The sequence below is a fragment of the Haliotis cracherodii genome, unplaced genomic scaffold (assembly GCF_022045235.1).
Source record: "Haliotis cracherodii isolate W230 unplaced genomic scaffold, xgHalCrac1.p SCAF_24, whole genome shotgun sequence".
NCBI classification, from domain to species: Eukaryota; Metazoa; Mollusca; class Gastropoda; order Lepetellida; family Haliotidae; genus Haliotis; species Haliotis cracherodii.
This window is the reverse complement of record NW_027266280.1, coordinates 7,149,708-7,164,769: the sequence shown is the minus strand read 5'-3', so window position 1 is coordinate 7,164,769 and position 15,062 is coordinate 7,149,708. Positions and strand designations below refer to the sequence as shown.

Here is a 15,062-nt window from a genome sequence, read left to right as displayed (position 1 = left end):
ATGTCATAGAAGAGGCATATGTCATGGAAGGTCATCTGAAATCGGAGAGGCACCTGTGCCTATACGAATGTTACATGTCATGGAAGGGGCACCTGTAATGGGCAAGGCACCTGTGCAAGGAAGGCACATATCATAGAAGGGGCATATGTCATGGAAGGGCACCTGTAATGAGAGAGACACCTGTGACAGGAGGGGCATATGTAATGGGACAGACACCTCTTATGGGAGAAACACCTGTGACAGGAGGGGCACATGTAATGGGACAGACACCTGTAATGGGACAGACACCTGTGACAGGAAGGACACCTGTAACGGGAGAGACACCTGTGACAGGAAGGACACCTGTAATGGGAGAGACACCTGGGACAGGAAGGACACCTGTAATCTGTAATGGGACAGACACCTGTAATGGGAGAGACACCTGTGACAGGAAGGACACCTGTAATGGAAGAGACACCTGTGACAGGAGGGACACATGTAATGAAAGGCGGACTTGTAATGGGTGAGGCACCTGTGCCAGGACACCTGTCATCGAAGGGACACATGCAATGAGAGGGGCACCTGTAACAGGAGAGACACCAAGGCAACCAGGAATACCAGGCCATTGCACCATGAACTTCCCTCCACCCCCACCCCCTCCTGACAACATTCAGGAACACTAAATGATTTATATCCTTCACAATACAATGTGACAATCCTTCCGGGGACAATAGTCTTCTGGATGTGACACACTGTAACATATACCCTCAGTACATCTCTTAGTGTGTGTTTCAGGCTTGAGCTGGTCAAAACATAAATATGCTGAACCCTTTTTACAATTTTACAAACTGATGTACGCTGATCAGGGAGGAAACAATATTTTCCAGAACACAAACATTTGTCCCGAGGTAATTACTTACTCCCTTGACACAAGCATCTGGACACATGGCATAAAAATCAAGATTCACTCACTCACTTAAGCTCAGAAACTGGTAATTGTCCAATGGCGAGAATTGAATGATTAAACATGTTACATAGTTAATATGAGTCCACAAGACTAATAGAAATTATTCTTTGAAAACCTTTCTTCTAGACATGGTAGACATCAAAAGAAGGTCATGAGTTGGTTCCAGTGTTTGGAAGTACCCTATTTTGATCATCCACATTACCTGCCTATACCACAGAGAGGTCACTTCCCACACAAACACCTCAGTCATTCTCAAACATTTATACATCTATCAACAGTCTTCAGAAAACTCATTTTCCAGTTGACTTGTTTTACCCCAAACCATGACAAAGCAGGTCCACAACAGACATCAATCCCTCCACTATCACAGCTTCTGGATCTCTCAACAGACACTTCAGACACCCAGGACACCTGGTCTTCAATGGTGAGAAAATTAGTGAGTGTATTGAGTTTAATGTTCTTGTCAGTCAGGGGAGCATGTTCACATTGTGTGGACACAGAGTTCCTCACTACTAACTCCCGACCCACTGCCAGTAAGGGAGGTGTGTTGTGTGGACACAGAGTTCCTCACTACTAACTCCCGACGCACTGTCAGTAAGGGAGGTGTGTTTTATGGACAGAGTTCCTCACTACTAACTCCCAACCCACTGCCAGTAAGGGAGGTGTGTTGTGTGGACAGAGTTCCTCACTACTAACTCCCGACCCACTGTCAGTAAGGAAGGTGTGTTGTGTGGACAGAGTTCCTCACTACTAACGCCCAACCCACTGTCAGTATGTTGTCTTGTGTCATACACAACATCATATCCTGAACCAATTTGAAAACAGCCAACCATAACATCCTTGAACATAATGCTTCAATTCAACCAGACTTAATGCACAGCTATGTCCCTCTTGGGCGTATTGTTCATCGCGAATGAGAGACTTTACATAGACAATGTTTTCCTTATCCCCAAAATATTTTTTCATAATCTACATGTGTGAATAAGTGTAATCTTCCACCGCCATGCATTTTATGACCTAACTTTTATACATCCAGATCATTTAATGGTCTCCAAGTTCGGTACAGATGTTACTTCATCAGAACACAAAATCTTTTTCATTTGCAACTATGAAATTCTCATAACATCTGGAACTATTCATGAAGTAGCTCATCAAAATTTCAACAGTGAGTGAGTGAGTGAGTGAGTGAGTGAGTGAGTGAGTGAGTGAGTGAGTGAGTGAGTGAGTGAGTTTTAAGCCACTTCTAGCAATATTCAAGCATTATCACAGATGTGTACAATGTACACCAGGAATGGGCTTCACACACAACAATGTGGGAATTATCCCCAGGTTTTCGGCATAATGAGCAAACCCCAGCTATCCAGCCAACGCCACTGCGCCAATCCAAAAGGAAATGAAAAAAGTGATCACTATTTGTTACCTACAACACAAGTTAATAAATTGGGGCCTTACTGGCATTACTGAAATAAACAGAAACACTCATGAATGTCAGACTATAAGGAAATAGCAACACATGTGTGATGGCTGTCCACAGATCTCGCCCCACCCCAGGTATCTGTCAGATATCAGCCACTTCATTGTGGGAATCACTTAGAAGCTCATGATTGATCATCACTGTGAGATCATGTGGATAATGATCAATGATTGATCAATGATTGATCACAGGTTTAGCTGGTTAAATCTTTGATAAATTTTAGCTCCTTTCAGAAAACAATATTCTGAGAAACGGACGGAATGTGATAAGCCTCTTTCATAACAAGTTCAACTCTTGTTGCCACACTGACCATGCTAATATCAATTAAACATATTCCTCTGAAAACTGAGAAACAGTTAACAATTGATCAATCTTGTGATTTACTGTTTTGACATCAAAACAGGATTTTCCTTTTGGAAGGCAAGTGGTGAGCAGTAACAAGTCTACATCCCATCACTGTTACTACAGGAGGAGGGAAGTGTGTTACACTTCTCTACAATCTATGAGCACTTCAAGTATGATGCTGTCTCACCAACCACGAAGAATAATCAGAGCAAATATGGAATTCAAACGCATGATTGTAGGATTCTGAATTGCCTAGGGATGCAACTCCGCCATTTTGAGGCAGGTAAACCTTGAGGCTGCTTGAAACAGAAAATGGCCACATACGGGGTAATGGTTTTAAGGGAGTATCAAGGACACGTCAGAAGCCTGCCATAGTTGAAGGTACGTAAATAAATTTACAACCAGAGTTGTTAGGAATATATAGTAAATGGTAAATCGCTACATGCTGATCCTCTACCTCGGAACTAGTGGAGGTACGACAGTTAAATGATGAAATCAGCCTATGGGAATTATGATAGCATGGTGTTCCAGACACATTCTGTGGACACAAGTTGGACAATACACCGACATCCACCTGCCTACTCAGCGATAGAAACTGACAGTTTTAGCCAACTTGTCCTTATAATGATAACATATAGCAAAACCCCTAAAAAGGGCAATTTTCTACTAGTCCTTAGGATACCTTAACTATTGGGCAGTTTGGCAAGGACTATAGGACTAGTGCCAATTTCTAACAATGCTACTAAGTTAATACCTAGCTAGAAGTGCACCATGTCCATTAGCATAGTACTAAGATATTCTAATCAACTAAGTGGATTTTACCTCTTATCTCCCATATGAAACTTCTGTAATCAGAATCCTGTCATATCACATACATCCACAGGACTGAAGATCTCCACACTACTCTGTGACAGCGTTAATACTACTTGACAGCATGTCCTTCCCTTCAGCTCAGAGTACCTCCTCCTCAACATGTTGTCTGCATGATACCCGGTCTGTTGCAGTATGCGATAAACAGGATATAGCCTCTCCACTCAACCACACAGCCTCTCTGTCCACATGTGGAATATTTCATATATATACAATGCATATACATGTACACTCAAAATAGCATACCAGCTGCAGACAGACACACTTCAATTACCACGGATACTCTCTTTCATGACATTGTGTTTCTTAATGTTTAATCTGTACACATAGTATAAATCTGGGTCTATTTAAGGGTGGGAGTAAAATACCTTCCCCTATCTCTTGTCATTTATAGAAGACCTTGAGCCCGAAAGACAAAAGACAAAAGCACTTTATATTACATTATAAAATGTCCATTTTATGACCTTCCCCAAATATGTGTATTAATTTTTATGACCCTTACCAAGAAACTGTACTCTAACTTCCTCCTTAAATAATTGACCAGTCCTTAACTCTTCTGCAAGTTAGTTATCTGGGCCCGGTTTCACAAAGTGATCTTAGCACAAAGACTGTCGTAACTCCCATTCTTTAACAATAACTTATGATAGTGGTAGTGCTAAGATCGCTTTGTTGAACAGTGGCATAAGAAACAACCTGTACTTTCATCTCCCTATTTATATACCTGTTTCCAGTGTCTGTGTAGAACTAATGCTTGTCACAAGAACTCACTATACTAAGACAAGTCACAGTGTGTGATCTGTGTCATTGTGTTTCATTGAGCCCATGACAGGAAGGGCTATCGTCAATGCTACTAACCATGGTATGTGTGATTGCTGTGTTATAGAAACCCAAAATATTGCTGACTGTAGCTTAAAACAACATTGTTTTCATTTCAACAGTGGTGGGGTAGTCTAGTGGTTAAAGCATTCGCTTGTCACAGTGAAGGCTCTGGTTCGATTCCTCAAATGGACACAATGTGTGAAGCCAATATCTGGTGTCCCCAGTCGTGGTTTTGCTGGAGTAATGCTAAAAGAAGAGTAGTGAGTGTGTGAGTATGGTTTAGCACCACATTTAGCAATATTCCACGGTGGGGGACACCAGAAATGGGCTTCACATATTGTACCCATGTTGGGATTCAAACCTGGGTCTTCGGCGAACACTTTAACCACTAGGCTACCCCGCCGCCCTATTACTGGTCCTAGTGTCAGTGAAATACAATTCACCTCTACAAAGCCATAACATCAGTTGAATATAATGAGTCGGAAAATTTTATTTCCAATTTGGTAATGACATTTTGTTTTGTAGATTTGGGCCAAATATGGCCTCAGCAGGGCTAGATAAGTCACTGATAGTGTAGCATAACACATGTGAACATGACGGAGACTTACCTAAGTCTGCTCAAAGGCCACTATAGGACTATAAGTCTACCAAATGTCCCCCAAATTCCAAAAATGGAATTGAAACTTGACCTATTAATGTTAATACATAAAACAATGAGCCAATTTTATGGCTTTGTAGAAATAATATATATTTCATTGACAACAAGAAGAATAAATAGGAAGAGGTTGTAAGACTTTGTGGTATATTACTGCATTCAATGCAATCTCAAAATACAATGTTATAATAGGCCTCTGAATTTAATCCCAATTTTGTTTGATTTTTTCCCAGTTCTCCTACCAGGGGCACTTAGTTGAGAATCCTGGCTATAATCCCTGCATGATGAGAGCAGTAACAGAAATAGCCTGTCTTCCTTGCACCAGTAGACAGTAGAACTGAGTTAGCACTTCATGACCTGACTTCTCCCACTCCCAGCACAATGACAGTCAGAGGCAAGCATACATCACATGACAGATCATATCGCCTACTTCCAAAATGACACAGGAAATTATACTTCTTTCCAACAAATTGAAATCACTTTGTCTACAGACGCGATAAAATCTGAGTAATTCTACATAATTTGTGGTCCTAATTGGATGGTAATTTCAGGGCTCTACACACATGCTGCAGGTGAGATGAACACAGCCCAGCTGACGACGGAGAAGGAAACGATTCAGCTGGAGGAGCTACACAAGGGTTGGGAATGAGAGGCGCTCAATCAAATCTGAAAGTAATGTACCTGACAATCTTTCTAGAACGTGACTATCTCTAAATTAGGTTGTAACTTCGGTTTAACACTGTTTTGAACAGTGTATCAGTTAAAATACAGTGTGTCAGCTTCATCAGGTTGATGTTGGAGGAAGGCCAAAGTGATGCCGACCATTGACGTTTAAACATTCAGGGAAACCTCAAATCATGGTGTGGTGCTGATGACACCAGAAACAATACGGGCGAGCTGGGATTCAAACCCATGATCAAAGGTTTCTGCCAGTCTGAACACAATTCTGTGCAGTTCCTTATATGGCAAGGCAACCTGCGAAGCCCCTCCACTAAGTAATCTGAGATGAGGCGAGATGAAATGAAAGGAAGTTTGTTTGTTTGTTTGTTTATTTGTTTAACACTGCACTCAGCAATATCCCAGCTATATGACGGTGGTCTTTAAATAATCGTATCTGGACAAGACAATCTAGGGATTGACATCATGAGCATCGATCAACGCAATAGGGATAAGTTGACATGCATCAACCAAGTCAGCGAGCCTGACCACACGATCCTGTTAGTTGCCTCTCACGACAAGCATGGGTTGCTGAAGACCAATTCTAATCTGGAATCTTCATGGGACTGAAAGGAAGTTTAAATTCACGTTCAAGATTATTGCATGTATACAGTGATGTGCGTGAGAGCATGTGTAGTTTCTTGTACTTGTAGCATGTATAGTAGTCCAGATTTATGAAAGTTTAATAGTGTTAGCTCATTGACATACCTTGATAAACGCACTCAGTATACTGACTTAGCCAACCAGTCCTTGATTTATCCCTTAATGTAGAGTGCCAGGCAGGGTAACAACAAGTACCATATTTTAACATATTTTAATTACAACAAACATTCTCACCTGGGAATGTCCACAGGTAGTCATCAATATTGCTGACAATGCATGAAGCAGGCCTCAGTGAAATCTCCACCAAGGGAAACACGGAGAAGTACTTGGTATCTCTTTGCCAAGTTTCCACCTATTTAACATCAGGTCAGCTACCTGCTTAGTTGATCAGTGATTTCGCCGCTGGTCTTAACCATCAAACTCTGTGAAGGATGTAAATACCACTGGCTCTGAAACCCGATCAGCCTTTACACAAATCGTCTCTACAACTTTCTACCCATCTCAGTGTTCCTGTAGGGATGAGGAGATACATGAAGCTTCAAATCTAAAAAGTATTCAAATTTATATTTTTTAATTATTATTTTCGATTATTTTAATGCACAGATCTTGAAAACGGGTATTCATGAATATGTAAAATATTTTTATTCCATTTTTTCAATAATGTTTATTAGCCATGTCTGCCAACAATCTCTTTAAGCTGCTGGATCTCAAAACCAGAACATGAACACATGATTTTATCTTCTTTTCCTCTTATAATGCCTATCTGCCAACAATCTTAATGCAAAATATCACATGCAGAAAGATGAATCTTCAAATGAAATAAGCAGTTTGTGTTTTCTGTTTTTCGGCCAACAACTACTTTTGCTTCTAAGGAACACGAATAATAAAAATAAACACTTGGTATAATAAATCAAACCTGGTGAGCAATCAGTGAAGGTTCTCAGGTTGGCAGACAAAGTGTTAGCCTCTATGTGCTGCCTGGACCAGATCACCCACCACTTATCTTATTCAGAATTCCGCATACCACACTTTGAATTCCGGGATCCTGTCCAACATGCAAGCTTGCAAGTTGTATCTTCGCTGTAGTAAGTGCCCCTGGCACTTAGAAAATTAACAAAAAGTTGCCCTTATAAAACCATAAAGAACAAGTTCAATTTGTTTTCTAAGATTGAGCGATTGTGAACAATGAAATTTTTAAAAATTCTATAATAGTTACTAGGCAATAATATACCCTCTGGGCTACTGTTTTCTTTTGTTCTAAGATTGAGCGATTGTGAACAATGAAATGTAAAAAAATTCTATAATAGTTACTAGGCATAATATACCCTCTGGGCTATTGTTTTCTTATGTTCTAAGATTGAGCGATTGTGAACAATGAAATCAAAAAAAAAATTCTATAATAGTTACTAGGCATAATATACCCTCTGGGCTACTGTTTTCTTTTGTTCTAAGATTGAGCGATTGCGAACAATGAAATTTAAAAATATTCTATAATAGTTACTAGGCAATAATATACCCTCTGGGCTTCTGTTTTCTTTTCTGAACAAAAGAATTTGGGATCATGAATATATTTTGGGGAATTTTTTTGTAGTGATGACTGAGGCCACAATTTCATTAAAAAAAACAATATATATATTCATGATCCCTAACTTATTTTGTACAGTATATTACAAAGATTTGTAATATACACAAGAAAGTATGAAGTGTCACGTAAATTTGCGGGCTTGGTTCGCGGCTCTTACAGACTGGGCTAGAAGCTGGTCAGGAGGCATTCATTGGGACAGGGCAGGTTATTTTAAATAACATTGACAATGATCCACTCATGAATACAGTATTGACCAAACAAATTCTTGAAAAGACCTATTGTAAATGATCTCACATTCCTTGGACAAAAAACAGGGTCAGTAGAGATTCCAATGGTGGAACTGCTGACCCACAGCAATAACGTCAACATTAAACATACACTGGGAGAGAAATCGAGTTCCATCAGCTTTTGAAATTATGCCTTGGTATGTTTTAATGATTGATAGATACTAAAAGTGACATAAATTCTTCACGAAAAGAGAAATTAAGAGGTTTCCCCACTTTCAGGAACGATGAATAATATACCAGACAACCTTTGAAGATCGCTCAGCCATGACTTAACCCAAACTCTTTAAAATATGTTATGCCCGCAGTGTAAATAATCAGAAAATCCATAACTTATTCTCAGCTTCAGTTCCCCAAAACATGCATCTGAGCTCCAGATCATATTTTGAACCATTGATTATTATTTACTCACATGTCTTTCACACTGGATATTGACAGTTTTCTTTGGCTATTCAATATATATCTCCTCCCTTGGATCCAAGCTATTGGGTATTTTCACACCAGTGAGTTAACCTTTTTTTAACATAACTCTGATAAAAAATGTGGTTTAAAGTGAGTTCTAATTTCATTCTGTTAGTGTGCTGCCCTAAGTGTGTCACATAAGCTCAAAATAGCGATACGCATTAAGGTTTGGTTTGTTTGTTGTTTAACGCCACACTCAGCAATATTCCAGCTGTATGACAGCGGTCTGTAAATAATCGAATCTGGTAAAGATAATCCAGTGATTGACATCATGAGCATCGATCCACGCAATTGGGATATGATGACATGCATCAACAAAGTCGGTGAGCCTGACCACCCAATCCTGTTAGTCGCCTACAACAAACATGTTTGCCTTTTACGGCAAGCATGGATTGCTGAAAACCTATTCGACCCTGGATCTTCACAGGTCCGAAACTTTACAATAAGCAAGACACAGCAATTTGTGAATTATTCACTGCAATAGAGTTCAAGTGTACTCTCTGAATACATTACCGTATTCAACATAATTAGCGCCCACGGCGATATTTGCTAATATATTGGCTGGTGAACAATCCTGTAATTAGCACCCCTTCCGTTTGATCAATGTACACAAGACTTATTTATTCGTGTATAATATGCACTTGTGTGTTATATGCAACCTTAATTATGGGCAATTAAATTCTGGAAAAATATATATGCCGTGTATAAACATTTCAGGCTGTCAGCATAAACCACGAAATTTACGATCTTGCAACTCTTTTTTTCACCAAAATAATATTCCAATAAGAGCCGGCTTTTTCTAATTTTGAGAGCGCCCTGGGCGCTTATTACATCGAATATGGTAAATCAGTAAATATAAATCTGAAAAGACATACAGGTAAAGGTGAGGTGAGATTGGGTTTAACGTCGCGTCCAAGATTATTACACTTATAATTATATATAGCGATGTGCATGCACATGTGTGTGTGTGTGTGTGTGTCTGCTTGTACTAGTCTGGACTGAGGCAGATTTATAGTGCTAGCTCACTGAGATACCATGCCGCAGTTTAACATGAATACCCCACTCAGACACAGTAAACCGACTTAATGCCGTGTGCAAGACAGGGCAACAACAACTACCATATTTTAACGTCTTTTGGTATGACACAGCCACGGACCGAACCCCTGACCTTCCGCTTACCCGGCGGACGCTCTACCACTGGACCACAGAGGCGGTCCACGGGGCAAAGGCTTAAATGGGTATTTACTTTTTAAAAAGTTTCATGCATTTTAATACACAAGCAGCTCAAAATTAATTGGGTTATGGAGAATAATTTTGCATACACAACACAAATATGTAGCTTATTTGGAGCACAGATATACATGCAGTGTGTGACCTTAACCACCGAAACCAAATCTTGTAAAATTCCGTTTAATCTAGTTAGCTCAGTAAAAATAGTCCATATGATAATACTAAACTCTACTGAAACTGATGCTTAGAGCCATGTTCTGGCTGGCAGACTTGAAACATTCTTGCACAGACTGCAAATGACTCAAAATGAATATGAATCAAAGAGACCCTTCAAGTCCTTCTCCGGGATAGAAATTATGTTAGGTCTTCAATGAATTATGCAAGACTAGGAGGGGTGTGAAGTGGATTTAACGCTCCCTTGAACCGATTTTAGTTACATCACAGCATGACAGCTCAATGTGTAAGAACAGGCCAAAGTGATGCTGGTCCTGCATCTATGATGCATGTTCACAACTTGGTACCCCCTTACATGACGGGGCTGGTGTAGACTTGCACAAGTCTCTAAGGCAATAATTATTAGCTTAAATCATAATTTCTAGATTATGTAAATAATAAGAACAAGATGTCCCTAAAAGAGACTGGTGTCTACATATCTAGACTTGCCTATTAGGATAGAATTACTAAACATCTATGGACTTTTCTTTCAATGCAGCCTTGGAGCAAGGCTAGGGCTGGTGTTGCAGGAAGTGTGTGAGAATACATCATGTACAGCGAGAGTGTGATGAGAGTCTCCATCTCCACAGCTCTTGTCAGATATGACTTTTTCTCGGACTGTGTGTGTGATGAGTTTTCAGGGCTGTGGCTCAGGGTGCTACAGGTGCAACGTTCCGCTCCATGTGTGGAGATGGCGATGTTGCTGTGCACTGATCCACGTGTCAGGCTTCAATGTATGGCCAAAAACAGCTGTTTCATCACATATCAAATTTATCTTAAAGTTTCCTTCCAGATAACAGACTCCAAATCATGTAGAAGTTTGAGCAAAGCATTGACAGGGAGTGAAATCTTTTTATGAGTGGAAACTTTTAGACCTGTGACAATGTATTACACCTCAAACAATTTTCACATCAGCATGATATTACCGTATTCGACATAATAAGCGCCCATGGCGATATTTGCTAATATATTGGCTAGTGAACAATCCCAATTAGCATCCCTTCCGATTGGTCAATGTACACAAGACTTATTTGTTCATATATATACGCACTCGTGTGTATATGCACCCTTAATTATGGGCAATTAAATTCTGGAAAAATATATCTGTTGTATTTAAACAGTTCAGACCGTCAGCATAAACCACAAAATTTATCTTTCAACTCTGGGTCTTTTTTCCACCAAAATAATATTTTGATAAGAGCCCCCTATTTCTAATTTTGAGAGCGCCCTGGGCGCTTATTACGTCGAATACGGTAAGCAGTGTTTGCAATTAAGGGGGTCACATGGGTCCTTGAGATTTGCCCCTGTAGTAGAGGAATCTAGAGACTCCCTTAATCATCACCCCTTGATTTCATGCTCAGGGCTCCAGATAAGTTTTTAAGCCATCGAGGTACTGACATGTTATCATTCACACTGGGTATTTGATCGTTTTCTTGGGACATTCAATACATTTTTTCCTTGGATGCTGTCTATTGGGTATTTTTAAACTGATGGGTGGAATTTCTTTAAAGATAATCCTTCCTCAAAACGCTGTTTCAGGTAACTTCTTTTCTTCTCTTCATGTGCTGCCCCAGTGTTGTGTAAGCTCACTACAGCGTTACGTCACAGTAGCAATAAGCAAGAATTAGACCTATTGTGCATTATTCAATACAGTATAGGTGATGCCTGCAGTCAACAATAATAATGACATGTGCATTAATAATATGCAAAATTCCAGTCACCACGTTATAGCACTACACCACTATTATCCCGGTCAATGGATCAGTGTGCACTTGATTTTCATTCTCAGCTCCTTGGGGAGTATACAACCTGAGCTGCCTGTGAAGCTCCAGAAGGTCAACATGTGCTTCAGTGTGGGTCAGGACCAAAACCTAGAAACTCTCAGGAGTCAAGCTGCTGAACAAGGTCACCCATCCAAGGACTCTCCGCGACCAACGTTCCTTAACTTCACCTCATTCACCATCACGTGCTACCATCAATCAGTAGATATTGATGTGTACATATATTTAGGGAGCCTACTTTATGGAATTACAGTGTAATATTATTTGTTTTGGGTTTTGTATACACGCAACTCAAAATTTATCAGGTCATGGGGATGTATTTTGTGGCTTATTTAGAGCTCTTCACTCAAACGAACAAATAAATAGAATATTTCATGACTGAAAAGGAAATTCTTCAACATGCTCCATCATGAAATACTAGGTAAGAATAACAAGAATAGCTCTGACATGAAAGTTGGAAATAAAGATGCAAATAATTGAGTTAAACTGTTTCAAATTGCCATATTAGGCCTGAGTCATCGTCACCTGAAGATTCAACCCTGAGTATTTTGGGTGAGCTAGACGTAAAGTTAAAAAACCTGGCCTTAAAGTTCATAAACCTGGCCTTAAAGTTCATAAACCTGGCCTAAAACCGGCCCATGGTGTTCTCAGGTAATAAATCAATTAACAGTATCTGAGATTACGGGTCCTGGAGTGCTTGAGGTATGCTTGGGTATCCAATGATCTGATTCTGAAGCTTTTGACGACATGGCCAGTGTAACTTTGTATCACCAATGGGCAATGTTTGTATGTATTTCGTTTTATGCCGCACTCAGCAATATTCCTGCTGTATGACAGAAGTCAGTAAATACTTGAGTCTGGACCAGACTAATCCAGTGATTGATATTGTGAGCAACGATCCACGTCATCAGAGTACTAGAAGTGTAACGATATGGTGGAGTTGCAAACCCATGGGTATGATCCGATTCGTATTCTGATACAGTACTTTTGTCATGAGTTGATTCTTTGTTTTTGCAGGTGAATCTTTTTTTTTAAATTTCAGAGATTGATGATAGGATGTTGGAGGGATGAAACATAGCCTAGAGGGCATTGTGAATGTTATGCTATTTATAGACAACTGGGAAATACGGGAGAATGCGTGTGAAGCTGGTTGTTGAAGAGTTTCATTTACTTTTTTATTTCTAATTTTTCACGTTTTTACACCAAAATAACATGTAATGTAACGTAACGTACTTTATATGGCACATATCGCAATGTAGGGATCATATTGTATCATTGGCATGGAATCAGGATACAACTTTTAACAAGCACCTACTAACATTCCTGCTTCATTTTGAACACTGCTCTGGTGTACTTGGTATATTCTGAACATAAGTCATGAATAAACAATTGACTTTAGAGAGAGGTAAAATGTAACATATGATACACAGTCGAGCCTTGTTATCTCAGATACCGTTATCTCGATGTACCGATATCTGGAGCCGATTCTCCGGTCCCGACTGCCTCACTGCATCTCTATCATGCCTCGTTATCTCGAATGTCCCTATATCTCGAAGTTATAGCACGGTTCTTATAAGTTCAAGATAATGGGGTTCGACTGTATGGGATTACACTTTCTTACTTAAGTTTAAATTCTAGTACTTTTGGGGGGTGAAGCTCGATTCAGGTTTCAAAACCCACACTCTCAAGATAAGGCACCTAGTTGCCAGAAAACATATGCCATAGCACAAAAAAATCATAGATGTTTCAGATAGTCTTGATTCATGCACCTCTCACCATCTAGGTAATGTGTTAGTTGTGGCAAAATTTGTCAACCAATGTTTTCAGCCTCTCTGTCAGGCCTATTTAACACAAGGCTTAGGGGTGTCATGGTGTAGCATCAATATGCCACAAAAACAGCAAGTCAATGGTGTGTATCCAATTCTTTAACAATACTGTGACAATCAGAGGGTAATAAAACCATGATTGATGTGGCTAGAAGCTCATAACGACATCCAGAGCTCGCAGGCTTCTGTCTCCCCATTTCAAGTTTCCGTCTCTATGTTTCAATAGTGTTCATAGTTGCCCCAAATAACAAGTTGGTAGGAGCATGATGTCACGCATCAACAGCCACACCTTAGGAATGTGTATCCAAACTGACGTAAGTCAAAGAAACAACAGGATTATAAATTATGCTATGAAATGAGATGACACACTTTTGTGGTAATCGCACCACACGACAGTTGGCACATCTGTCAATCACGAAACGACAAGCATCATGTTTACATTCAGGACAGCACTGCCCCTTGACCTTTCGAGAAGTATGCAAAATGTCTATTGTGTGTGTCATGTCCTGTCGCTCTTGTACATCTGTGTAGCGAGATAAGAATGGTTGTTACTCACCGAGATCGTCCATGACTCGCTGCTGTTTACTACTCCCGCTACTGACGCTTGAGCTTTGCATCAACCTACAAACTTCGCGAGACTTCCGCAGGATACGGTCAGTTCGAGGGGGAAGGGCGAACGCTACCGTGTCAGCGCGGCACAGTGCAAGCCCGCCGCCGGCGTTTAAAGGCGTGGGACTCACGCAACTTCCGAAAAGTTCTTAGAAACGTCAACGAACGAGATCAGAGAACAATCAAGAAGTAGTCTAGAGTTTCTCAAAGTACATATCCGCCATGTTTGTGTTGCGGTGCTTGACACTACTTTCATGAAAACTATCTTTGATACCATTTCGATGCGAGTCGTCAGTTGATTTTGACTTTTTATATGCCAATAATTTTTGTAATAACCCCACGAATACTTCGCAAATATAATTATACTAAAAATGTACAAATATACATTCATTTCACAATAATTCTCAAAATAATATCACTTAAAATGAAAGGAATGCTCAAATCAGAGAAATACTATAGATCTCTATACAACTTTAAAAATCCAGTTGACACTTCCTGTTGACGCGGATCCACCCCCTTTATAACATCCGATGACATGTTGTATGCGCATGTCCTACCATTGATTCGTTTGGTTTGGGAATTTTATGTTTTTTTGCGTAGGAACCCCCACCCTCACCCCCCTCTAAAGTTACAAATGGCCCCT

The 15,062-nt window shown here is 40.0% G+C and overlaps 1 protein-coding gene across 1 annotated transcript in view; it reads right to left on the bottom strand.

Moving 5' to 3' along the window:
* LOC139472512 (leupaxin-like) overlaps nt 1–14,644 on the bottom strand; it is a 66,860-nt gene extending 52,216 nt beyond the window's left edge. Inside the window, exon 1 of the mRNA XM_071254988.1 lies at nt 14,367–14,644. Coding sequence (XP_071111089.1) covers nt 14,367–14,427 — 61 coding nt within the window. The 5' untranslated portion in view covers nt 14,428–14,644. The remainder of the gene's footprint in view (nt 1–14,366) is intronic.
* Nucleotides 14,645–15,062: the final 418 nt, after the last annotated feature.